At 48.0% G+C, this 27640-nt stretch overlaps 1 protein-coding gene across 1 annotated transcript; it reads right to left on the bottom strand.

The window, feature by feature from the left end:
* Positions 1–147: 147 nt before the first annotated feature.
* LOC142580020 (uncharacterized) lies at positions 148–27640 on the bottom strand. Its single transcript, XM_075690746.1, has 4 exons — positions 27083–27640; positions 12984–14862; positions 9981–10510; positions 148–2521 (listed from the first exon to the last, which is right to left on the bottom strand). The coding sequence occupies exons 1-3, from the start codon at positions 27151–27153 to the stop codon at positions 10061–10063; spliced, it is 2400 nt and encodes a 799-aa protein (XP_075546861.1). The 5' UTR covers positions 27154–27640; the 3' UTR covers positions 148–2521; positions 9981–10060.

Raw genomic sequence — 27640 nt, 5'->3', positions numbered from 1 at the left:
AGTTTAAGAAGTAGTTTGGAGTGAGAGACGCGGTCAAATGCTTCGAGAAATGCAAAATCGAGAAATATTAAGTCTGTGTGGCCTTGTCTATGTAAAGCTGTCGCTAAGTTCTGAACTGTTTCTACGAGCTGAGTTACCGTAGAAAAACCTCGCCGGAAACCATGTTGTCTCGCACCAATTTTTTTTTTTCAATTCAACAGTAATTTTATTCAAATAATCAACACTGGTATACGACAATGTCTGGATCTTTAGCCATAGGCTAGTTATTGATCCATGCAGTTATACAAAGAAAAGTAAACCATTCAGACACGAGCACAATCATTTCTTGTTTTGTATGAAACAAACAAAACAAAAACAGGAAAAAAAGAAGGAAATGCAGCCAAACAAAAACCAGTAAACTAAGGTGCAGAGCACCGCAGGAGGGAGAAAGCATCGGCCCCCGCCGGCTCGGGCGCGCGCCATTCCCCGCATGCCGACGACACAGCCATCGGCACCCAGAAGCGAAAAGGCTTAGTTTCTGTGCAAACTGCTAAGTATCACCCACTACAGGAGCCCCACACCAGCAGTGAGGCAGCACGTATCCGAGACAAGACCCATGGCCTCCATCCCACGACAGCCTGCACACATACATGCTTGCGATAAGAATACATGAAACGGTTACACAAAAAGAATTTGTCGAACATTTGTGACTTTAGCCGTTTTTATAACGGTAACATGTAATTATTATTTACTCAACGCAGCAAGAATGTACACTGATATGCTATATATACATTTGATGCACGGTGTGCCGAGTAAGAACAAGCGTACACCGGCATTGACACTTACGTTACTATACATCCATAAACACATACGTACGTAGAAACAACAAAAAAGCGTAGCAGCAACGCTGTATCCAGTTGTTGACATCATTATAACTTTTGTTAAAGACTAATCAGTTTAGGTCGAAAAGAAAGAATTCTTTTACAGCAGTGTTAAAATATGCTGACTGCTTAATTATTACGTTATCGCTAAGAAAGGCAGAAATGTGTTTGAAAATCATGTGTTCGAGGGTTTTTGCGCATGTGCATAGTAAAAATATTGGCCTGTATCATGTGAGGAGACGGATTTATTGTTTTTGGTATGGGGATGACTTTCGCGTACTTCCTGTCGGTTGGAGTTTCCGCGCGTGACAGTATTTCTCGAATATTAAGGTTAAATACTTTGAACACCATTCGGCGCAGCCGGAGAGAAACGCATTCGGGATTGCATCAGCTCCGGGCGATTTTTTAACACTCTTCTCCGGGCGATTTTCGCATTGCCACTCTCAGCGCGCTCGCTGTCGGCGTATTCGCCAACTACAGCACCTCCTGCTGCAATATCGCCGCTCCGCAGTGGCTACTTTCGCCAACCTCTTCTCCCAACGATTGCACCTTCATTCGCGTCAGAAACTGCTGAAATCACAACGACCGCTCTTCTGCGCAGGACTGAAGTGGCGCGCAACACCTATCTACCCTAGCGTTCCTGTATAGCATATACAGGAACACTAATGTACCCGCCCTCTCCTACAACAGTGGCCATTCACTCCGGCGCCTCTCCGCCGCTGTCTTACAGGGCCGCCCGCAACCTGTCACATTTCCGAGTCCGGCAAGCAGAGACGGCAGTTGCTGGTCTCATGTAGTTTAGGCGCGGTGGATCAGAAAAGTCCTCAAGTAGGCCCGCTGCTATACTGTCAACGCTCCGACAATCGTCGTCTTCCCGTGCCCATCCTGCAGCGAGTTCTCTAACCCTTGGTTCACAGCGAACATTAGAATCTCACTTGCCGTCGTACCTTCATAGGTCCCAATAAAGCATCCGTCTCTGAGGTCTCATTACGGCTCATCAAGGCGGCCGCTCCCTATTGCTGTCTTGAGCGCCACATGCGTATATTCCTGCCAACTTCACACGACCCTCCTCTACTGTTCGAGACAACTACACAAAGCTGCACCGTGTGTGGCGTGTCTTAGTTTGTCATCTTGTTGCACCTGTACACAGAGTTCAGCATGCGCGTACTTCCACAGTCCTGGCGTAGCTCCCCCAACGCTCTTCGGTAGGCATCCGGCCTATCCCAGCGTGGCACGGAAGCTCATTCAAAGTTATACTTCATCAGACAGCTTCTTCGACGACGAGGAAAGGCTCAGCAACAGGAACTCCGCATAAACTTTGTTGCAACGGGCTTCACACTTCCCACACACCGACACAGACTTCAAATGGCCAGCACTGCACAGAATGATAGCAAAGTCATCACGTGGTACTATTTGCTTCCGTAAGCACCAGCAGAGGCCGCTGCGCCTCCTCAGTCGCTTGCCTGTAGGCGAAAGTGTTCAAAACGGCAGTTTTCCGAGACGTTGCAGCTCTGCCTTCACCGACCGTGCTCAGATATTCGTGGCGTCGTCACAAGCAATTCATGTGTGTTTGCGACGCTCCTGCTAGAATTCCATAACACTGGCGTCGAGATTCTTGCTTCTTGGTGCAGCTCGAAAATTCTTCTCCAGGCACAGCCAACCTGCATACATGTAACAAAAAGGAGCATTAAATTTTTACGCACCACACTTCTTTTTTTTTCTTCTGAAAAATGGCTTTATCGCCGAATTTCAAGCCGCTTCAGAGAGGGAGTCCACGATACATACATACATACATACATACATACATACATACATACATACATACATACATACATACATACATACATACATACATACATACATACATACATACATACATACATACATACATACATACATACATGCATACATACATACATACAGTAATTGTCAATCCAATGTCGTCCAGGTAAAATTAGCAGCATGCACAAAAAAATAAAATCCGACGATCAGCCGTTCGTGGTGTCTTATCGTAGGAAAAAAAAAGCTATTACAGGTGGCCAAATATTCGAAGTTGCGAATACGAATGTGAATATTTAGTGCGTAATCGATTCGTATTAAAAAATGATCCATTGGGTATTTTTGAATATTGGAATTAACCAAATGTTTCGCAACAAGCGACTCTTAAAGTCAGGATTACTGTTCTGCTTAACGCAGCCTCGCAAATTACCAGGAGTGCAACGACAATAGTTTTCGAAGGAATGCACAAACAAAATCGGTATTGCATGCATTGTTTTCGGTTTCGCAGTGTAAGTGCTGTGCTGGCTAACACTCCTTGGGCTAGATCCTGAACATACCATAAGTACCCTACAATGCGGACGTGGCTGTCGCCGTCGCAGAATGGGCGAGTGCAACACGCCCGCGATGCAGGGGTCATTGGTTCAGCTTCCACCGGCAGCAACTTTCTTCTTGCTCCACTTTCACTTAGCTTTAGCTTATAAATTTTTAGCTTTAGTCAAACATTAAATCATTTTCCCTATGCTCCTGTTTTCTTCATTGACTTTTGGCTTCGTATGATTTTGACTAACAAAAATCGGGCCCTTCAGTTCCTCTTCTTATCCATTACATGCCCACCGGTTATTTTTGTTTCTGGTCTGTCAATGAGTGTTTCTTGCAGTCCATTCATGGAGCAGTATTATCTTTTAAGCTACCACCAGTGATGTTTGCCATGTAGAGGGTAAGTTATTTATCTACTGTATGCAGATACTTTCCACACCTTTCTGTATTTTTTTTCTATAGCGTCTGGTGTTTTCTCAACAACCACTTATTTAGCGTTTCTGGAAAGCTGCTCACAAAGTAGCCTGTCGTTCGTGGAAAGCTTGTTTGCAACGTGGCTCTAAAATTGTACAGTAGCTATCAGCGCAGTTCATTTTTTTACAACTATAGTGATCTTGTGTTTAAAACTGATCGTAACTGTCTATAATAGCTGGCTCTCCATTTTTCACTATAGTCAGCCACTGCAATAACAACACTACCCTCTCAGGTACTCAGTGCGCGTCTGCTTTCAATACTTATTTTTCTTCAATATTCACCACAAAAGGTCAGCCTTATCTGCCGGATGTATCGAAACTACTGTTACATTTCGCCTCCGACGTGCGGTATAGCCGGCGCGGATGCAACGGACGCCGAAGCTTCGTTCACAGCGGCGGACATTTTGGCCAGTTCAGCACTGCCCCAACACCTCCTGCTAAGCGCGTCCAGGCATGTCTCAATGCCAAGTGTCTTCGCGTGTGTGTGTGTGTGTGCATGTTGGTGCCCACGCTTGTCAAAGCGCGGCAGCCGGGGAGAGGAGCTCCCCAACTGTGAAGCGAGGAGGTCCGAGCGGCACCGGCCCGGCGGATACTTGTCACAACGTGTCCGTGCGCCGCCGTCACGTGCGCCTCTTCCGAGCCGTTCCTTCTTGCCCTCGACTCCGAAAGTATAAAAGCAGCTGCCCCCGGACGCCAAGAGAGAAGCTTCGATTTATTCAGTCGAGTAACGTGGTCTCCCGCTTCTCCACTTCGGTCGACCTGACCGGCCGCTCTTTTGCGAAGCTAGAATAAGCAAGTTGTTCTGTTAGCAGTCGACTCATCCTTTGCCAGGATCTTCGGATGCTTCCAGCTGTGCCCCAGGCCGCCAGGCCAACGCTACCCTTGGGGCTTGCGACCCATTTGCAACAACTGGTTGCCAGCGGTGAGATCGCGACAACGGAGGCCAGCAGCGAAGATATGCGGTCGACTCTATGCTGAGCAGCACAACGACAATCCGGGAGCAGTGCAACGAGCCCTGTGTGATGACTGGTTGCCTGCAGCGGAACGACTGCGCTGAATTCTTGGCTGCGAGGTTTGGTGAGTGCGGGACTTTCTTCTTCTGAGTTTTGCCAGGCTTTTGTTAGTGTCAGAAACAGAGCCGGTATTTGTGGTTGTCGTTGCTGCCGGGTTAGTTTGCGGCAAGACAATAGTAGGCAGTAAAGAAAGCAGCATTCAGAGCAGCCATGGATTGGAAGTCGTTGCGCAAACCGAAATTGCTGGAGCTTGCAAGAGAGTTGGGTCTGGATGTCTCAGACGAACTCAGAAAACCAGAACTGCTAAGGGCTATTCTTGAGTTAGAAGCTGAGGATGACGAGCTGTCGGAATGCCTTGAGACCATTGAGGGGAGGGAGACGGCAAAAAGAGAAAGAGGAGCGCGAACGTAAAGAGCAAAAAGAGAAAGAGCAGCGCGACCGTCAATACGCTTTGGAAATGAAGCGTCTCGAGGTAGAGATGGAACGCGCTCATAATAGAAGTCAGGCACACGGTTCAGGAGAACGAGTATCGTTCAAATGACTGACCTGATGCGGCCGTTTAAGCTTGGAGAGGACATTGATTTGTTCCTGGTTAACTTTGAGCGAACGTGCGAGAAGCAGGGGTTCTGTCGGGAAACATGGCCACAGCGCTTGCTCACTTTTGTTACCCGGCGATGCGGCCGACATAGTCGCTCGCTTGAAGAGAGAGGAGGCAGAGGATTTCGACCAAGTGAAATCGAGTCTGCTAAAGAAGTACAGGCTGTCAGCGGAGGCGTTCCGTCGGAAGTTTCAGGAAAATGAGAAAGGCAGGAGTGAGTCATATACAGAGTTTGCCTACAGGCTTATGTCAAACATGCAGGAGTGGCTCAAAAAAGAGAGAGCGCTTGGTGACCACGAGAAAGTTCTGCAGTGTTTCGGGCTGGAACAGTTTTATAGTTGGTTACCTGAGAACGTGCGGTACTGGGTCTTGGATAGGCTAGACGTTAGTACGGCGGCTGAAGCCGCCGAGCTAGCCGAGGAGCTTGTGACGCGTCGGGCTCGCGGAGCTAAGGACGGTCAAAAGGGTGAATTTGGCTCCAAGTTTGAGAGGCCGAAGTTCACACCCATGAGAGCGAGGGGGGACACACGTAGTGCGAATGCGAGTGAAAGCAGTCCGACCGAACGTAAGGAGACGGCGGCAACCGAAGCCGAACGCAGAAAGCGGTTCGAGACGAGGCAAGAGCGCGTGTCTTATACGTGCCAGAAACCGGGTCACTTTTCGGCGCAGTGTTCACAAACAAAAACAAAAGTCGTGTGTTTGTCATTATGCAGCACTGACGAGAACATGAAGCTTCTCGAGCCTTACATGCGAGACCTCCTCGTCAACGGGAAAGAGTGCCGAGTGCTTCGTGATTCCGCAGCTACAATGAATGTAGTTCACCCCTCTTACGTAGAACCCGATATGTTCACGGGCGAGTGCGCATGGATCAAGCAAGCCGTGGAAACTCATAGCGTGTGTCTGCCCGTAGCAAAAGTGCTTATTGAAGGACCTTTCGGAGCACTTGAGACGCAGGCCGCAGTGTCATCTATGCTGCCCCCCCCCCCCCCAGTACCCGTACCTATTTTCGAACAGGTCCGATCACCTCCTGCGCGAGAAGGGGCTTTTGTTTGGTGAGGCTAGCGTTCAGGCCTTAAGCAGATCGAAGGTTCGGGAGCTCGCTGCAAAGGCGGTAGTTGCAGGGCCGATGCTGTCGAACAATGAGAAAGGGACGGAGGCCCAGCAAGCTGATATTCAGAGCACGCCCGAACTGAATAAAATTGAGCCTGTAGCGTTGAAGGCACCAGATACTGGAGAGGAAATGCCCGACACGGGAAAGTTAGAAGAGCTATCTGCAGATTTGCTCATCGCGCCTACGTCAGATGGACTTAATAGGTTGCTAAAAGTCAGCCAGTCGGCTTTGATAGCCGAGCAAAAAAAGGATAGCAGCCTAGAAAACATGCGCTGCAATGACAAGGAAGGTATCGCCAAGAAAAATGCTCGTTTTGTGGAAAGAAGTGGGGTCATGTACCGGAAGTATCTAGACCGCAGGGGAGTGGAGTTCGATCAGCTGATCGTGCCTCAGTGCTACCGTCAGGATCTGTTGCGCTTGTCGCATGGAGGTTCGTGGTACGGACACCTAGGAGTTAAGAAGACTAAGGACCGTCTCTTGCAAGAGTACTATTGGCCAGGGTGTTTTCGTGACGCAGAACACTTTGTGAGGACATGTGACACCTGTCAGCGGATGGGCAAACCAGGGGACAAATCGAGGGCGCCGTTGAAGTTGGTACCTATCATTACGGAGCCTTTTAGACGGCCCGTTATTGATACAGTGGGTTCTCTGCCGGTAACAACCACGGGGTACAGACACATTTTGACTGTGATCTGCCCAGCGACAAAGTTCCCTGAAGCAGTGCCGCTTAAAGAACTCAGCTCAGTTGAGATAGTCAATGCAGCGAGAAGCTTCGATTTATTCAGTCGAGTAACGTGGTCTCCCGTTTCTCCACTTCGGTGGACCTGACCGGCCGCTATTTTGCGATGCTAGAATAAACAAGTTGTTCTGTTAGCAGTCGACTCATCCTTTGCCAGGACCTTGGGATTCTTCCAGCTGTGCCCCAGGCCGCCAGGCCAACGCTACCCTTGGGGCTTGCGACCCATTTGCAACACTACCAATACATGTAACCTATAGAAATAACACTTGAAAATGTCGGATGCTCGATAAATAACCTCAAGCTAATCACATCCCGTGGCGTTGACGACATTATTTCTAAAATAGCGAATATAACAAAGTCATAGCATATATTAAAAAACTTTTGGAACGTCCCCCGTACCATATCTGCGTCGGTGACAATTTGCCGTCCTTTTGCTTCACTTTTAGTTTTTATCTAGGCGCATTTGACATTTCTAAATATTCGAAAAGAATTCCATAAGTAATTGAATTCACTAATAGCGATAAAAGACCGAATCGAATAAGACACTATTCGATTCGTTATTCGAAAGTTTCATTTATTCGCATAGCGCTACAATCTACAGTAAAATAAAAATACTGGAAGATATCTATAGCGGCTCCACAGCCACCGTAGTCCTCCATAAAGCAAGCAAAAAAATCCCAATAAAGAAAGGCGTCAGGCAGGGAGATACGATATCTCCAATGCTATTCACAGCGTGTTTACAGGAGGTATTCAGAGACCTGGATTGGGAAGAATTGGGGATAAAAGTTAATGGAGAATACCTTAGTAACTTGCGATTCCCTGATGATATTGCCTTGCTTAGTAACTCAGGGGACCAATTGCAATGCATGCTCACTGACCTGGAGAGGCAAAGCAGAAGAGTGGGTCTAAAAATTAATCTGCAGAAAACTAAAGTAATGCTTAACAGTCTCGGGAGAGAACAGCAATTTACAATAGGCAGCGAGGCACTGGAAGTCGTAAGGGAATACATCTACTTAGGGCAGGTAGTGACGGCGGATCCGGATCATGAGACGGAAATAATCAGAAGAATAAGAATGGGCTGGGGTGCGTTTGGCAGGCATTCCCAAATCATGAACAGCAGGTTGCCATTATCCCTCAAGAGAAAAGTATATAATAGCTGTGTCTTACCAGTACTCACCTACGGGGCAGAAACCTGGAGGCTTACTAAAAGGGTTCTACTCAAATTGAGGACGACACAACGAGCTATGGAAAGAAGAATGATAGGTGTAACGTTAAGGGATAAGAAAAGAGCAGATTGGGTGAGGGAACAAACGCGAGTTAATGACATCTTAGTTGAAATCAAGAAAAAGAAATGGGCATGGGCAGGACATGTAATGAGGAGGGAAGATAACCGATGGTCATTAAGGGTTACGGACTGGATCCCAAGGGAAGGGAAGCGTAGCAGGGGGCGGCAGAAAGTTAGGTGGGCGGATGAGATTAAGAAGTTTGCAGGGACGGCATGGCCACAATTAGTACATGACCGGGGTTGTTGGAGAAGTATGGGAGAGGCCTTTGCCCTGCAGTGGGCGTAACCAGGCTGATGATGATGATGATAATCTACAGTAAGAAATAGGGCAAGAAAAGTAGCTTGGAGACCCAGGCTAGGCTGGAAACATACAAATTGCATTCACTGTAATAGAGCTGCCTTTTTTTCCGTTTCTGTTGCTTTTGAAAAGCCATTGCGGTGAAATAACGAATCTAATTCAGAATACGACTAGACAATAAGGAACATCCAAACACTCTTAATATTAATATATAATAATATATAGTAATATTATAGTATAGTATAGTAATACAGTAATAATACAGTAATAATAATATTGTAATATAGGCACCAAAGTCAGTTTTCCCCTCGCGTCTTGTTCAGTGGTGCCCAGATCTCCTGTTGATCTTTCCCACTGAGCTAAAGGCGCCAATAGCGGCTTTCACATTGAACGAGGCGACTCTGTGCCTCTTTCCGCAGACGTGTCTACATAACAATGAATTTGTGTACTACCTCAAAATGTAAACATTTCGCCATGTGTCGTTTGCGTTCGTTGTCTCCGGCTTACGGATACACCTCCCGTCAGAGTTACCACGATGTGAACAGACCATGCTGTACAGGCTGTGGCTAGGCCACGGAGCAAGAAATGGCTAGGCGTTGCCTTTACGAACTCATAGGCTTTCCTTATTGGAATGGCCAACAGCCCCAAGTGCGACGCAAGCAACAGCGATGAGAGGCTCACACATATTATCTGTGCCTGTCCGCGATATAGTGCCCAGCGACAAGTGATATGTGCAGAGTAATGTACTAGCTGGACAATCGCCCACTGTCGGAACTCAGAGCTTTAGGTCAATGCTCCGAAAGAACATCCGCGTTGAAGGCCGTACTCGCGTTATTAAGGTCCCTGCGGTCTGCGGGGCTTCACGATAGACTTTAAGAACGCCGCCCGCTACCGCTCTATAGTGTACGCACTTTGTTAGTGCTCGTCTCTCTTTCTCTCTACCTCCTCCGCCCACTCTCTTTCTCTATTTATCCCCCTTAACCCTTCCCTCCGTGCAGGGTAGCCTAGCGGAACTACCTTTGGTTAACCTCCCTGCCTTTCTTTGCATTGTTTTCTCTTTCTCTCTCTAGGTGGCGCGTGTCATATTTGAAACAAAGTGGGAACATGTCTTTATTCTGGACTGCCATGATTCGATCGGGACATATTATCTTTATTCAAGGTTATTGCCACTCCCCGCATGATGAAAATTTGTGCTCCTCGGCGTTTGTATACGCAACTATGCCCAGTATAATAGAGCGGGTCTTGAGCTCACCTGCAATGAGAGCGAATAACGTAGCAAGAACTCACCTCTTGGGCGGGTGCAGAGCCTGTATCCGGCCGTTGAACCTCAACGTCCATGCTCATTCAGGTAAAACGAAGAAGGGCTTTCACCTGACCACGTCCGACACCATAAGGTGCCTGACGACGTTTATTTGCACACGGGCATTCAACACCTGATCGATTTGAGTTGCTCCAGTCGCACTTTTTAGACACACCACATGCTCCCGCACGACTCCAGTGAGAACAAAAAAGTCCAACGCAAGCCGCTCCCGAGCGGCTTTCATTTTGGCTTGAGCGTGCTCTCCTCTTAATAGTCCCGTTTCCCGCACTCTGGCGAGCAGGTCCGGGCTCCCCCAGAGCCGCTGGAATGCCTCGGCGGCCGCCGTTGTCCTGCTCGTTCCCATGACGAAAGTAGTCGCCTCGCGCTCGAGCATGGCGTCCGTGCGAACCTTGTTGAAGATAAGCTTGATCTGCTGCTGGCACACGGCCAGCCCGTCAGTGGGCGACACCACTAGCGGCACAGCCTCCATTACGCGTCGCGGCAGCTTCCAGTACACCTGCACAGGCAACAATCGTTAGACCTGCAACCCAACAAAATGCAATGCATCGAGCTTATAACCGGTGGTCTATTACATTACAGAATGGGTGCTTTGGGTGCTGAAAAACGTGGACGAACATCGCAGAGTTCTAGGTTATCCGCAAGCTTCCTCCCGTTTGCGCTTTACCGCTAGGACAGGAACAAAGAGCGCTTTCGCCGGGATGACGAGAACATGACAGAGAAGGATCTAACAACAACGGGTTTATTGCGGAGAATGCAATATATAGGTAATGTACCAACCAGTCTTCTTTAGCAAACACCTGCTCATTTCCGGTTTACCGGAGATGTGCGAGACAGCAACGATGCTGTTAGCGACATCTGTTGAAAATTTGTCTAACCAGAATGTCTTAGACGCATTTAACACACATAACAGCTCTATGTTTGTCTCGTTGAACACTTCTCCAACAGGTGGCACCACCAACCCGGCTAACTTACATTTACTCCTGCGTTAATCCGCAAACGGCTACAAGTTTGTGGAGAAACTAGGCACGGGCACTGTGTGGAGTCTGCCTGTATGCGTAAGACAGGGCTAATGGGATATCGTCGACCGAAGCGGCCACGGAGCAAGAAACATTTAGGAGAGGAAACTCCGCTGTTTGCGGCGACCAGAAAAGGTCACAAGCCCGCGGAGCCCTTATCGTGCTGGCGGCGCCTGGCGGCCTGGAAAGAAATTACCGCCATTGAGAGCGCGCCGGTGCCCGGGCGCTGCATTTTTTTTTTTCGCCGCGGCTTCTACGACGCGCCGCATGGCGCCGCCACTGTATATGGCCCCGAAGGCGCATACAACAATTGTGACTTTATCTGGTCGCCCGCGCTCGCTTGCGCTGACGGGAGTTTCACCTCCTAAATGTCTTACTCCGTGTCCATGGCCTTTATGCTGCAGTGGATATAAATTACTTACTGCTTATAGTGGCGCTTAGATATTCCATTGTTTCTCGGGACAATGGTATTGTGCTTCTACCCGCATCGATGGCTCAGCGGCGCTCTCCTGTTGAGTACAAGTTTGAGGATCAACAGGACAGATTCGACTCCTGGCTACGGCTGCCGCATTTTCACGGAAGTGGAATGCAAAAACATCCGTGTACTGTGCTGTGTATACACGTTAAAGAAGCTCAGACAGAAAAAAATTACTATGGAGCGCTGTTTACAGAATCGGTGTACAGATTGTGCCGATTCGGCATGCATATAGTTCCACAATTTAAAACGTGAAGGTTATCCAAACCTAAATTTTAATCTATAAGCCTGAGGTCTCGGGCTCGATTTACCGGTCACAGCATCCGCGTGCTGATCGTGTTTGAGTTAGAGATCGCGGATTCGATGCTGGCTGCAGCTGCTTCTGTGGGGACAGCATGCTTCTGAACGACCGTGTGTATGTATACACTCAGACGCGTCTTAGAGAACCCAAGGCGGTCAAAATTATTCCTCATTCCCCCACTACGGCATGCCTCATATCAGATCGTGTTTGTGGCACGTAACACCCCAGAATTTATTATTATTCTCTGAAGCCCAAGGTGTAGACGGTACAGACGGTGGCGGAACCAATCTGAAACATCCGCAGCAGCGGCCTGTTGCATTGTACACTCTGGCAACGTGCGGTCTAGACTAGTCTCTTGCTTACTTCGTGCTTGTTCAGATTGTGCGACATTTGTTCATTCAGAAATATTAAACAAAAGCTGGCGTTAGCATGCTTATATTTCGTTAAAAGGAATACACAAGTACCCCAGAGTACCCTGATAGGCAAGCATGGCGCTGTATAGGCTGTTCCGCACTAACGGGAAAACTCGCAGCGCATTGCATCGCGATGCCGTGAGCGCTGGAGTCGGGCGGCGGCAGCAACTCGCGCAGGCGCAGACGCTCTAAGAGCGGGGTCTTGAGCCGCGTCGTCTGCTATGGCACCGCGCGTTGGGCGCATTGTAGGGAAGCGTGTTACTATCAGGGGTAGTGCGCGGATTTCATCGTTACGGCGGGAACTGAGCCGATATTATTCACTAAGCGTTGTGCGATGCCAACCTTTGAGCCCCTTCACTGGCGATAATAGAGTTCAACAAACTTCTTTTGACAACATGCTTCGTTTGTTCTTTCGAAAGGCCGGGCTGCGTACACGTATATTTCTTCACTGTCTGTGCTACCGTAATATGTAGCGACAAGAATGAGACACCAAAAGGGGCACTCTGGCAACTTGAATTCCTCTGTCCGATCTCATCTGCGTGCGCAAAGTGGCTTGCGCATTCTGACGCTTTCCTTCAAAAGCTCACAATAAACGTAGCTGTGAGGGAGGCTATTCTTCGTGTCCTGCCGTTTTATTATTTTTTTAAAATAATATAACTCTTTTTGTCACCGCAAGTATTTGCAGACGTAGCCCCTTTGAATCAATGGACAGTCTCTAACCTTGGCTGCACTTCTACGTCAGCGACAAGACAAAACACACACACCTGTGTCGTTTGCGAGGGGCCCAGGAGAGGAAACTCTAGCCGCGTCATGTGCCCGCTGCACAATATGAGAAATGCCAGTTTGTCGGGAAGGTCCTTGAAACACTGCGCGTGTGACGTCTGCACCGATAGTGTGGACAGGCTTCTGTTATGGTTGAGGCCGTCGAATATAATACGTGCAGCCTCGGATTTGCAGTCGAGTACAATGGCCAAGTCAGTCAGTGTCCTCGTGTGGTTCAGAAAATCCGCCAGGAGCTGCGTCGCATCTTCACTTACGTCTCGGAAGAAATTGATGTGCAGACTCGTAAGATTCTTCGACATTACAAGCAGACTTATCATCTCCTCCAGTGCGTCCGTGGCTCTTCGCATGTCCGTGATGAGGAGCGCAGGGGTATCCGTGGCATGTCTGCTGTGCCCACTGCTGCGCCTCTTGCTGTTGCGCGGGCATCTAGCTCGAACGGCATTCCTCGGCTTTGAGGAGTTGGCACGCCCAAGCCCTGCTTCCGAAGGTCCGGGACAGATTATCCCTTTCAGGCATTGTACCTCATTCAGTGTGATCACGGATATCACGTTGTCAATGGTCGTTCGGAAGGTAAACTTGCCAAGGCATCCGTTTGACTTGGCAAGAGGGAGAAGATGGCAGAGTCTGTCTTCGTTCACGTAACCAGCGTCGACCCTCAAGCGCGGGTGGGAGCGACCAAGGGCCTCTAAGAAACATTCCGCCCACTCATTGGTCAGCATACCTTCAGGAAGTCCCAGGAAATGGAGAGACTTGTTTTGAGTTAGAAAATTCGCGAACGGGTGACAGGTCGCACCATGCTCTAACACGCCTTCGGCGTCTTTGGCCCCCTGTTGGTGTTCGGTGCACCAACGGCACTTGGTTAGGTCAATGCTCTCGACAACGTCGTTGACCAAGAGTGCATTGCTCAAAGCCCGAATGTCTTCCATGTTCATGTAGATACCATCACCGACTATTCGGACTATGTTTCGGTTTGTTTCCAACGCTTTGAACACGGTGCTCATATTAGGTAACGAGTAGCTCCAGTCCTCTATCGTGAGCTCTCGAAGAGTGACGTTCCCAGCGAGGTAACTGGCAAAACGCGAGCCATGTTGCTCGATAATATTCCAGTCTATGTGCAAATCCTCAAGAGTCGAATTCTTCTCGAGCCCTTTCACGAAATGCGTGGCGTTAATTAATGTGAAAAGGATCCTCGTCAGGCGTAGGCGCTTCAGCGATGCCGTCTTTTTAAGCAGAGAGCGCGTGGCACGCTCAAAGGCACAGCATTCGTTGACCTGTCCCCACATGGACAGATCGTACAACTCGAGTTCCCGAAGTCGCACCAGTCTAGGGAGGACTTGCGTCAGTCCTATAGTAGACGCATCGTCGAGTTCGTAAGAACCCAAGCTCAGCCGCTGCAACCACGGTGCCTGTTCTAGGCTGTCGAAAAACATCACGTGGTGGTGACGCAGGAGGCAGGCGTCAAGCTCCACGGTTCTCACGCAGTAGTTGTTCAGCAGGAGCCAATGGAAGAGAAGCACGGCACCCCTGTAGCGCTGAGCGCGGAAGCCCACGTCGCCTTTGTCCGGTATGACGTCACCGTCATCCTTGCACCACGTGGTGGGCGGATTCGAACAAAGCGCGAGTATCCCTGGACTAGCCTCCAGGAGCTCTACGCGTATCTCCCAGAGAAGTTCGTTCCACGCTCGCAGGTGGTTAACAGTATGTCGGCAACAAGAGGGCGCTATCGAATGCGAGGTGACGCTGTCCAGCTGAATGTCGGCGCACCTGACGGCGTCGGCGAGCAGTTCTGCTGGTCCGAGTTCGGGACACACTGGCGACACGAACAGGGCGTAGTCCAGGACGTTGTCCGGCTGTGGTAACCTGCATGCAGAGACAGACAGACCTTCAATAATGTCATGCGTGTATTGTTTTGCTCTCTGCTGGTGAATGTTTTTACACCTGATTATCACCGCTATCAGGTTGTTGCTTGGCGCCAGACGCGCCTACTGTATCCCGCCCTTATTGAGTTTTGTCACTCATTCTGTAGTAAAGAGTTTGACAAAAGAGACTGCGCGCGCGCCCAGAATAATATTTCGCATTCTTGAATGTAGGCTACCACCAGCGAGCACTCTAGAATGTACGGGATTACATACATGTGTAAATAGCAGACGGACTTGACCTGTCATTTCAGATTTCGAAGGCCTACGTTGACCGTGCTCAAACCATCATTGTGATTAGAGTAGCCCCTAGTTTTTTGGAGCACAAGTAAACCCACTAAAGAAATATATTGTTAACGTCATGGTATTCGCACTGCACAATACTAACAGAGTAAGGCGGAGAGATGGTAGATGCGCCTGCAAGCTATGCTCTATTGGGGTAGGGGGAAAACGCAGGCGGAAGGGGGTATGATGGGGCCAGAATCTTAGTGACCAGGAATGCACGTAAGCAGTTGTGCTCTATAGACTGGCTTGAGTCTCTCCACCTGTGCGCGGTTCTTATTTCTTCTTGCGCGATACCATATGTGGTTACCTTCACAGCGGAAACAGAAAAATGATAGCAAAAAGATATAGAAAGAAAGGTACGTTTGTTCACGCACTTCAAAGTTATCATCATTGCTGTCACTACAACGTTCTGCTAATTTAAACCCTCTATAAAATATCTCGATTGAGAAAACCTTCACGAGTGCATGGCGCCGCAGTTGCCTGCCCGGTGTTGTGAGAGTTGAAGTGTATTAATGCGAAAGCATTATATGCCCCATGAAGCGGAAAATCCGGGAAGCGTCCAGCGTTAACTTACGATGGTACCAAGACCAACGTGATTAAATGATGACGTCACGTTCGGGCCTGCTGCGGCTCGCACTGCGAAATCCCATGGTGAACCACGTCGTCCGACGGACGCCGTGGCTCACGCCCGAAAAATTAGCTTTGCCCAATTCGAAAATTTAGTTGGCACACGTTCAAAACCGACCTGGCCTACTCTCAAAATTGACTTGACCAACCCTCAAAATTTATGTGACCCACCCACATTTTAACATTGCGCCATTCGAAATTTGAGTTGACCCACGTTCAAAATCGACCTCGCCCACTTACTAAAATTGAATTGATCATCCCCAAAGGTTGGGTGGCCCATCCCCAAAATTTACTTTTCCCAATTTGAAAATTGTATGATTTACGTTCAAAACGGACCTAGCCCAATCCCAAAATTGACTTGACCCACCCTTAAAATTTACTTTGCCTAATTCGAGAACGTGACCAAGTGATCACGTCATGCGACATAGTCACGGGAAATGGACGTCGATATAGTCGACACGGCAAGAATGCTTTCGCATTCAATGCACGTAAGGAGACTCAAGTGCCTCTGTAACTTTTTATCCGAGCACAACACGCCGCGCCGTCCCAAAAATATAGGTGCGGCGTTGCGGTGCAATTTCCAAGACTGTTATTGCTACAGTGCCTGTCAACCTCAGGAAAATGGCACGACATTGGGCTATCAACATCATCAACGCGTGTGAATACCTTAAAAGATGCACCGCACAATCCGGGTCGAAAAAAAAACATTAATTTTGTTCGAGCCATAACGACGATCTTATTACCAGACGAGTCGTAGGCGGGACTTATATTTATTTATTTATTTATTTATTTATTTATTTATTTATTTATTTATGAGACTTTAAGTACCAAAGGCTTTAAAGTGTGGAGTGGTTATTGCAATTACGCACTAAGCACAACAAACATTGGTAATAGCCTTAAAGTTGCCCATAATCTCTAAAGAATGGATGCACCGCCTTTTACAGCGAAGCTGTTTATGCAGACCCTGTGCCGTCGTTGTCGGACTTCGCTAAAACTGTCGTCATCAGCAATGGCTCGAGCATCGTCGTCTTCTTCCACGGCTGGCTCCTTGGCGCTACGTGGTGCTAACGCGCGAACGCGCTCGTGTCACTGCTCCCGCGTTCGCTGTCGTGGTCGTATTCTTCCCCAGCTGGCTAGGTTGCCGCTCGTCATTCCAGCGTAGAATTTCACTTCTCTTTCGCCGTCGTAATGGGGAGGCCGCGTTTACGGGAGTATCGACCAGTGCTTAAGAAGGTATGAGCCATACATTCTCTTACCAGCAGAACCTTGTCTATGTGGCGCTCAGCCGATGCACCGACATCAACCGGTTGTACTCGACCAACATCAAAGGGGATTACCGATTCTACCACGGAAGGAGAATGTGGACCGGCTGCCGGCAGATGAATTCATTAGACTTCGCAAACACCCTGTGAAGACTCACAGAGGCTCGCCTAGAAGGTCTTACAGTGGACGTAGTGAAGTTACATTGACATTGCTAAACGTCCGTTCTCTAAACAAGCACGTTCCTGACATGGTTCACGATGACGTTCTTCAGAAAGTTGATGTCATCCGTTTCACGGAGACGTGCGATGCCAACATATCGCTAGTGAATGAATTCACTGCACTAGTGCTAACATGCAACTCAGATAGACCCACTGGAGGAGTAGGGATCTACCTCACGCGCAAGCAAAAAAAAAAAGACACCCTGTGTAACGCTCGGTGTAACTAACACAGCTTAACTGTTCGACCATCTTCACGGACTGGAAGGGGCGGTGATTAACCCTATTTTTCTCATTTCGCCCCCCATCTAAATGCGGTTGCCACGACCGGGATCGCACCCGCGACCATGAGCTCAGCAGTGCAACGCTACAGCTACTGTGCTGTCGCAGTGGCTACTCCTGCTCGAGGAACAGAAAATATAAAGGAAAAAATTACAACAGGCCATCAAGGTGTAACCTTGGTGCCATCGTTAACACATGAGTTGTTACCTGGCTTTGCTTTTCACGCGAGTTTTTTTTTTCATAGCTTCTTCCTGTGCCCGTAACTGTGATTACGCGGTCGTTATGGCAACATTATGCGCATTTCCAAGCCCTCGAGGGAAGGGGTAAGGGGCACGAATGAGCTCTTAACGGTCTGTTTCTTTGGCGCCAGTATACCCTACGGCATAAATTGAATGAAAAAGATGTAGGTCTGTTGCTTGGATGAAGTCGAAGAGCGGCCGGTGCAAAGGCCCGTGCGTCCAGCTCGTTAGGTAAGGTGGTCGTTCTCGTCAAGCCCGACTTGCCATTAGCCGGAGAGGCGGTCGAGTGTAGTGAAATATCTGGTCCCCTGAAGCCGATCTAAGGCGTCGTCGAGGCAAGGAAGAGGGTATACAACCGGTTCGGTAATGCTGTTTAGGCGACGATAGTCTACGCAAAATCGCGTAGGGCAGTCCGTGTTTCTCACGAGAACTATAGGGGGGGGATGACCGAGGACTAAACGAGCGAGATATGATGCCGAGTTGTAACATATCTTCCACTTGAGTTGAAATTTCAGCGCGTTCAGCAGGAGAAACACGACGAGGATTGTGCCAAACGAGTGCATGGAAGCCAGTGTTTATTTTCTGACGAACGGGAGTAGTACAGCCACGTTCGCTCAGTGATAACGCCAAGCACCTTTGAAATTTCACCAGCAATGCTTGAGTATCTGACTTATCGGATGACGTTAGGTTTGGGCCGAAATGGAACGCATTCAAGACGACGATGTCATCGCCACTCTCTGGAGAAGTACAGTGTTGCACTGTTGCGAGGACATAGCAGGGATAAAGGACAGTCCAGGACGCCAACAGAGTTCCAGAGTGCACGCGCAGTGATCTGTCTGATAGGTTGAACGTCAGGACAGCAAATGCAGAAGAGGAGCACAGTAATGAGCGTGGGATGGCAAACTCATTGCGCGGTCCCGAGCAGATAGTGCAGTCAACAAAGACATCCGCATGTAAGCATACGTCCATGTCGCAACGAACGGGTACTCACGCAGCAGAAGACAAGCGTATAGTTGCTGTAGATATTGCCAGCACAGGAGAGAAAACGGTTGTGGTGGGCGAACATGTTCATTTTTGTGCGGCTTCGGTAAGCGCTGTCGTTAGTGCACACATCCATGTTGACAAGGTGCGTATACGAAAGCAAGAGAAATGCTTGCGCAGCGCCGAAGTGCCATTGCTGAGAAAGGAGAGATATCCTGCGACCGCATGGCTGGCGAACTCAAATATAGAGTGAACGCACGAGGACAGCACTTTATTTGTGACTGTGTTGGCTGCCAGGTCAAGTTCCGGATCGTGAGGGAGCAATTATATACCTGGCGTGGTTAAAGTTCATGCGTACGCCCAGTGTTGAGCACCATTTTCAGCCCAAAATTAAAGGTGCGCAAACGTTTTGCACCACAATGAGTGGGACACTTACACATTTTCCGAAAGCAGTCACAGTCATGGAGATTTCTCCAAGGGATGATAGAGGAGTCCCGTCAGCTAGGCAAAGGGCGGCTGTTGTGACCGTAGCCGTCTTCAGATGGCACTGAATGGGGAGCAAATTTGATGTCACGAAATTATAACCTGTACAGGTATCCACTAGAATTTCAGCGTTTACCGATGGCTCACCTAGCTAGACTTGCAACGTGGGCATACCTCTAAACAGGCCCTATAAGAGAGGGACTTGACGACCTGCGCAGGGTCCTGCCCTCGGTGGCCCGCGGTGAAGTTTTGCAACGAAGGAATACGACGGACACAGCCTCGACTGTAATGGACGATCTCGTTGCATTGATAACAGCGCATGGCTGGAGAGCGCTGACGGTATGTGTCGGCCTGCTTGGCATGCTTACGCCTGTTGACTTGCAAAAGGGCGGGTGTGGCACACTGCACTGGAGCGTTCCACTATGTTAGGCCCCAATGGGAGATCTAAAAGAGCGTGAAGTGTACACGGGCGGGCGAGGCGGACGAAGAATTAAAGATTGAGGTATCTTATGGAGTCGATGAAGGCTTTGGGAGCATTGAAGTCGGCGGCGGAGTTTGGACAACCACCCAGTGCTTTCCACGGGAGGCGCTCGACATGAGCAGAGTGCTCTTGCAGGTTGCAGTGGCCCTGTTGCACGTGCTGTAATTCTGTAAGACGTAAGTGCTGAAGATGGGCATCACCATAGCGGGACTCGAGTGCCGAGAGGAGAATTGCGTAGTTGTAACGGTGGCATGCCGGCAGGAACTCCAGGCATTCAGCGGCAGCAGAACGAACCTGAGCCTCGAGGGTTTTAGCTTTGTGGCGAGGTGACCATGAGTCGAGAGTAACGACAGACTCAATATGCACACGAAAAGTAGACCATGACGTGGTGCCGTCAACGGTAGGTGAAGTTGGGAAGGATCCCAAGTGCTGCATGACAGAATTGGGAAAGCGAGATTGAGATGCCAATACAGGTGGAGCTTGAGCAGCGCAAGCGGGCGACACGAGGCTGGAAACGCGTGTGGTGAGGTCGGCGATGCGACTATCGGCGGAGGACATACGCTGGACTAAACAGTTCTCAAAGGAGAACAGTTGTTGGTCAAGGCGTGCTTCAAGAGAGTCCAGGAGAGCCGCTAAGTCTGGCGCAGGCTGAGGGCGAGTGGAATCGGAATTGCCAGGGTGAATGTTTGAAGGTGTTGTACCAGAATCTGAAGCCTGAGATGGAGGCGATGATTGCGTAGTGGTGGCGTCGCTCGCGGAAATGGCGTGGCCCAATTGAGTGGCCGATGACGGCGCCAGCTTAGATTGCGGCAGCTATATGCGAGTGAATGCATGGTGAAGAAGGACGTCTTGGTGCGGGTTAACATTACCGCTGCGACGAAAATGTAATAGGGGTCCGGCGCCTTGAATGCGTTTCAAGTGGTCCACGACCCACCGAAATCTCAGCCACCCCAAAACTCAACTATTCTCTTGACCCAGTGCTATTCTATCCTTCTTGTCTTGTCTTGTTTCCTAACCCTGGCTCATACCCACTATGGGGGATTGGTCAAGAAGCAGGTGGTTTCTAGTGTGTTTGGAATTAAAACAAAACTAAATTTGAATTATAGAGCGTGGGACTAAAGAAATGACATTTAGAAATTAAAACAAGGTGTTAGGAATTTTTAGATAAAATAATTGTAGCATTATACTTGCCCTTCTCTTCCTCTTCTTTCACTTGCGGATTTCTTAGTTATCGTTACAACATTAATTTGGTGCACTACTCGGCCAAAAGATTATAATCAATTGATAGCACTTCAAAAAAAGAGTCTAACGTATGTTCGAGGAATATCATGGCCATGTTCAAAAAAATTTATGACCGAACCATTTAAGAAGAACCTTCTGTGTTAAAGGCAAGCCAGGTTCATTACTACAGGTTGCTGCGATACAATAAAGAAAACAAATCACAGTATATACAGAATATACTCTAATCTGCACTATAGCTTCTGACAACATATGAGAACGCCAAAAAATAAGAACCAATTATGAAAAACAACTATCCAATTACCAAGCACCTTTACTACTAAATCAACTACATGATTATGATGACGAAATTGTGGAGGGTTCGAATTAATCAAATCAATATTTTCTCATTAGGAACAATATGAGTCTGTACGATTGAAGCCGCAGCATATTGTGTGATATATATTTCTTTTTTTCTTTCTGCTTCATTTTTCAAGTTACACTTGTAAGTTGTACACAACATCTGTCTTTAGTATTTTGTGTAAAATTTTCGGATTTTTATATACATGTTATTTCTCTCACGTAAATACCATTCTGTATCGCGACACTCGCTTTGATTTCAGCATGTTTGTGGAATTTGTGCGCTGTACGTGTATGGCTTGCGTGCCGAATTGTTGAAGGAGCAAAAGCCTTCGTCAGACCATACGGCATTTAGCTTCTTATTCTGTTCTGTTATGAACAGAATAAAATAAAATTCAGTTCAAATGAGAAAAGAAAGACGGCAAAAACGAGAAACATCAAATGCTAGATTTCACCCGCATATTACACCAGCTGTGTTTTCACCTCGTACCGACTTCTCTTCAAAGCTGTAACTGGCACGTAAAGTGCTGTCAGAACTAACAACACTGATTCAACATCTTCGTGCTCTTATGAGTGTGTGCTCGGTTTTTCCTGTAGCTAGCATCCTCACTCTTCAGGTGTAACATCGAATCCCTGATGCGAAACAAATGAAATTCGCTCTTTTTGTGTTGGTGTTGATGATGATGAATGAAGTTTTTATGACGCAAATGGCCAGGGGACGCCAAGGAGCACCAAAAAATATGGTGCGAAGAAATCCATGGTGTGGTCACTGACACAGGATATATGTGATACAGCTGTATAGTTGCCTAAAAAACATTCGCCTTAATGTGCGTAAAATACAGACCTAAATAAAATTATGGCAATTATGCGTAGGGTGTACCATGACACATTGGAGGAAAAATAAAAGATACGCAACGAAGATGTGATATAAAAAATGTCACTGTCAGTAGCACTACTGCCTCATCAGGGTCCTTCGAAACTAAGGGCCTGGAGGCGTGCGCTGTGCAAAACGCTAGCATCGCAAAAGCGGCCTCTCAAAAGAGGCCGCGCTACGAATACTTTGGGATGAGCAGAGGGATTTCGTTGAAGAAATCCAATAGTGATTTCGTATTCGATAACGGTTCCTTAACGAGAAACATCGCTGGATGAATAGAGATATGTTGTCTTTAAGCTAGAGGGAAGTGTCTTTTCCTTTCAAATTTTGCTTCCCGGCACTCCAATAAGATGTGGAGGACGATCAACCTCTCGTTACATTTGGCACAGATAGGAAAATCATTACCTGTCAACAAGTAGTTGTATCTGCCGTACGGTGTGTCCTATTCTCAATCGATTTTAGGCGACATTGGCTCCCCGTGATTTCTTTTCTGGTGGCCACGTTCCTAACCGTGGTTGATTAGGTGAAACCTATTAATCGTTTGAGTATGCTAAAGACGGTACCAATAGCTTCTTAGTTTTTTTTTTCCACAGGAAAGGTTTCATATCTATGCGACGGTTACGGGATCGTTGCGAGCTTTTCTCGGTGTAGCGAGTTGATCGGCAAAATATTACCCTTGATTCCTCTGTGTCCAGGCCCCCAGAATATTACGACGCGTTGTTCGGCCACGTTAATAGTGCACAGAAGCGAATATAGTTATCTAGAAATTTAGACTATATAGAAATCCTGCCCTCATCTACTCAGACCCGCGATGAAGCAGACGAGGCATTTACTCAGGAAGAAGAAGCGATTGATGAATTAAACAGGTACGCCCACCTTTCTCCTTATGTTTCTCCGTTGGAGCCACCATCTTCAATTCACAAACGGAGCACACTATCTTGCCGAAAGAGAAAGCGGGCCGAGATCTAAGCGAGCGGGCCGAGCATCGTTGTGACAAAGATACGCTCAACTCTAAACGCTGTATACCAAAGCGTCAGTACACCTGGGTTATCTGTAATAGTTTGTCGGGCATGCGCTGACTGGTTAACTAGATTGAAGCAAGCGTACAAGTTTTCAAGGTCCTCTCGAGAGCGTCTCTGTCTGTTGATCAGAGTGCCACCAGAAGTGGAAAACAAAAGCGTTCAAGAGGCAATCCCAGCTGTCACAACGTATATGCTCAGAAAGGCCCGAAATTGGCGCGAGGAACGTGGTATGTGGTCAGATTCTATTTCATACACGAGGTCAAGGTTAAGCCCATTGGATGTGCAAGCGGCGCTCGGCTACTTCACCAAGGACGAACTTGGGTGCTCTCGCCAGACTCGGAACAAGGAGGACATTGTGTCAGCCATCGCAGACGGCCAGAGAGAGTACGTCTCAAAGCAATTTATTACACGTCCTATCCGCGAGCGGTTCCAGATGTTCGATGCTGCTCAACCCAGAACTTCCACCGTTCTGTCAAAATTTTACAGCCTGCGTCCAAATTGGGTGCTTCTCGCACCAGATGAGGTTTGCTGCGCCAACCTTTGCGTCTCACTGCCGGGGAACGTAAGTGGCATGCAAAGCTCGCTTAAAAACTAAATTATGAGATCTTACGTGGCAAACCCACTTTATGATTATGAGGCACGCAGGAATAATTTGGACCACCTGGGATTCTTTAACGTGCACCTAAATCTAAGTACCACGGGTGTTCTCGCATTTCGCCCCCATCAAAATGCGGCCGCCATGGACGGGATTCAATCCCGTGACGTCGTGCTTAGCAGCCCGACACCGTAGCCACTAAGCAACCATGGTGGGTCGAAAACTCGCTACAAGGAATGAAAACATTGTGTCTTTGCGGTTCCCCGATGGTAGATTGTTTGGTAGGTCAATGCGAGAGCTGCCCATGGAGTGAAAACCTCACTTTGGCTCGTCTGAGAATGGTTGACGAGGACAAGATCACGTTCGCTGCTTGAGAAAGCGGCGACTTAATCAAGAAGACGTCATCTCCAACCATTTTTCACGCGATAGCGTTAACGGCCCCCTGTCACAGAAAATCAGGCGTCCGGCGCAGTAGCCGGCGTTGGCGTCCCGTGAGCGAAATTGGCATATATATTATACGGTACTAAAGTTCCCCTTATGTCATGAAAGTTGCTCACAACTTGTCTTACGTTTTTTACTAAGTTATTCCTTGGAATTTTGACTATGACAGCCCAAAAACAAATTCCATGAAACAAAACACCAACAGTGCATGCCTTTTATGTGAAATCTTCTCGGACTGAAATTTTAAAAATGCGATACGATAAGAGAAACGTGAAAATTATGTAATTTTATGGCGCGCCAGTGCACAACCTCTGGGGTCGGCACTCGCAAGAGGCTGCGTTTCTGCCAGAAAGCTTGCCTTAATGCATAGCGTTCGCCGCCAGCTTTTCCAGGTAAACATTACGGTTATATGAGTCTTAGTTGTCGGGAAGCGTGAGACGCAGTCAGGGATATTTGAATGCTATCGCGTTCCACTCTTACAGCTTAAGCGTCCTCCAAATTTTTGTGAATGAGGTAGGGAAACTGGTGGCCAAGTGAATTTCTCACGAATGCATACGCAGCAATCAAGCCATGGCTATTCACGAGGACAATAAGTGTGAGCCGCGCGGAAACATCTTTCTACGTTTTGATTTCGCGGGAAACTGGACTCTCCTTCTCTCAAATGAAACACAATCGTATCATTGGCACGAGAAACAAATCTAAATCTTCACCTGCGTCTCCGCGACAAGGAAAGGAACACGCAGCTGCGCTGTCATAAGCGACAACAAGCGTCGCGATGCAGCGCACGCCTGCTACGCCCTAGGTAGGGTGCACGACATGTTCAATGAAAAAGCACCCATCTGCTGTCACCTCACCTATGCCATTGATCGGTAGAGCGAGCCGTTTTAAAAATAAGTACCAAGTGTATAAGTTGTGGCGCGCCAAGTAGACGTCCGCGAGGCGGACGTTTTCCGCTGCCGGGCACGGAAAGCCTGTCACGGTGTGGGTGGACTCAAGCACGAAGCTTGTCTGCCCAACCAGAGGCCTGCAAGTGCCGCCTCCATTCAAACGGCGCACGAGATGCTCTCCCAACTTGGCGTCAAGCTCGAGAATGTGGCGCTGCTGCGTGCGCCTGCTGCACCCGTCGAGCAGCATCGACAGCGGAAATGGATTCGTGGCATGTGTGGGTGTGGCGCCCACGAGCAGTCAAGCGGATATGTGATGCCCGTTGCGAGAACTGCCGCTGATGCGAGAACTGCGAGAATTGCCGCTGCCGCGCAACTGACGGTGATTAAGCTTCTTTAAGTGCAAGGGACACGCAATAAATTTGTTCGAGCACCACAAATAGGGTCGAGACGGTTCTCTCAGGCATTGAGTCCCAGGAAACCCAGAAGAAAACACGTTCACTGTTCTCGCAACAATGAAAATCCGAGGCAAGCTTCCCTTCATTTATGGCAACCGTTGCTTTTCTTTTTCTATTTATTTTAGAGAGAGTAAGCGTTAAAAAAACCGGAACGCGGCCTCAGTACACTAAAAACAGGACGCTAAAAATTGGCCACTTTGGTTTATTGTATATTGTGAATAGGGGGAATGAAAAAAAAACATATTGCATCCATGTTTTGCCTTATGTAAGTGGACTTACAAATAAAAAATTAAAAAGTTGTTCTCGTGGTTCTTTCTTTATTTCTTTTTTCGTAAAGGAGCTTTTCTCCAAAACCTTGCTTATTTACCTATTTTTTTCTTATGTTCTATGTGAAGTAGCAACACATCCTCTGCAGGAATGCTGCAAAGGCAGCATTCCATATTCAACTCTGTCTTCAAGTGTCTCTATGAAAGAGCAAACGCGCAAAGGGGCATCAAAGTTGCAAAACTTTCTCATATGGGCCACCTTTGAAATTTTGCAATAATTTTTTTCTTCCTAACATACGAGCTCTACAAAATCAGCGCTACGTTTAAATCGCAGGAAATGCGTCTTAATACGAAAAAATGCAAATTACTACGCGCATACCGCCATACAATGAGTTAGTCGTGTGCAAGATTGTTACATTCTAAGATTTCCTTTAGAAAAAATTTGCATGCAATACATGTACGTGGGATCTCATATACACAGCTACTAATCTTACCTGGCAAATGCACGTTAATTATATTTACATAGTAAACAACGCTAATGGTAAACTCTGATGCCTTCGCTGAAATTTCTTCAGTACATTTTTTTAACCCATTCTGGACTACGGGCGCCGCTAACCTCGGACTACTCCAACGTCAGCTCATATTTAGAAAAAATAATTTATTCCTCCTACTCCTTTATAAGACTCTTGTCTGCTTGAACTCGAGTATGAAAGTTCTGCATGAGATCCCGGTCCTGTTTCTATCGTCAGTCGTTCTGTCCTTGCGTGTTGTTCTTGTGTGTGTGTGTGTTTTGCCTTGAAACGCAAGACGAGCTTTATATGCCATCCAAAGCGGCATTCACGTGAGTGCATTTCAGAATAGCACGTCAGTTTCACGAGAAAAGAGCTTTCCAAGCCAGGTTTATTTATTTACTCCTCAATTTCAGGCCGAACGATGCTTACACAACACGTCACGCATGCCGCAGCCCTATTTCATCTAACGTTGGCGTTGAGCTGGAGCAACGTTGTCTTGCCTTTCCCGTCTCCTTGACTGGAGTCAGGAAAAGTACTTGCCCTTCGAACTGTTTTGTCAAGCGCGCAATGATATAATTCACCTTATTCTTTGGCTCGAAATACGCTAGTGTTACCCGGTCACTGGTGCATCATGTGATAGGGGAATAGATAGGGATATACGCAAAAACACGAACTCACCCACATTCACTCCCTGCTGCGCCTTCCTCCATCGGTGGTTCGCCGTCCGGTGCAGGACCACTCTCCGCCATGATGTCTCAGTCTCCGTGACCCGTCGTTCCCTCTTCCTGACAGCACTCACCCGCACTTCTAGAAAGCCACAGCCTTGGCAAAGCTACCAAAACAGCATGGTGTTATTGTTGCTTCAAGACGTGCGCGGCACGCAGTTGTCCTTTATCCAGGAATATTTCTTCATCGATATTCTTAAGCGTTCAGCAGCTGAAAGCGTTCACTCCTCTCGGTAGGTTAAGCGCACATAGACACGGACGGCGAAAAGAGCCGTAGCAACTAGCTCAGATCCAGACCCTTGTTCAGTTGACTCCTATCGTTCTATTGAAAAGGAAAGAACATACTATTCCACTACGGCGCGCGAGGACGCTTATCAAGTGGACGCTTTCCTGCCAAATCATACTGCGCTCAGGCTACGCTTAGCTTCAGCTGCAGACACCATAAGGCCTTTCAATTAACAATTCACTGCTCAGGCACTGCTGCGAAAATGAGAACGTCGTATGAAGTGGA

This window comes from Dermacentor variabilis, chromosome 4, assembly GCF_050947875.1.
Source record: "Dermacentor variabilis isolate Ectoservices chromosome 4, ASM5094787v1, whole genome shotgun sequence".
Classification (NCBI taxonomy): Eukaryota; Metazoa; Arthropoda; class Arachnida; order Ixodida; family Ixodidae; genus Dermacentor; species Dermacentor variabilis.
This window is presented reverse-complemented; position numbering and strand designations above follow the sequence as displayed.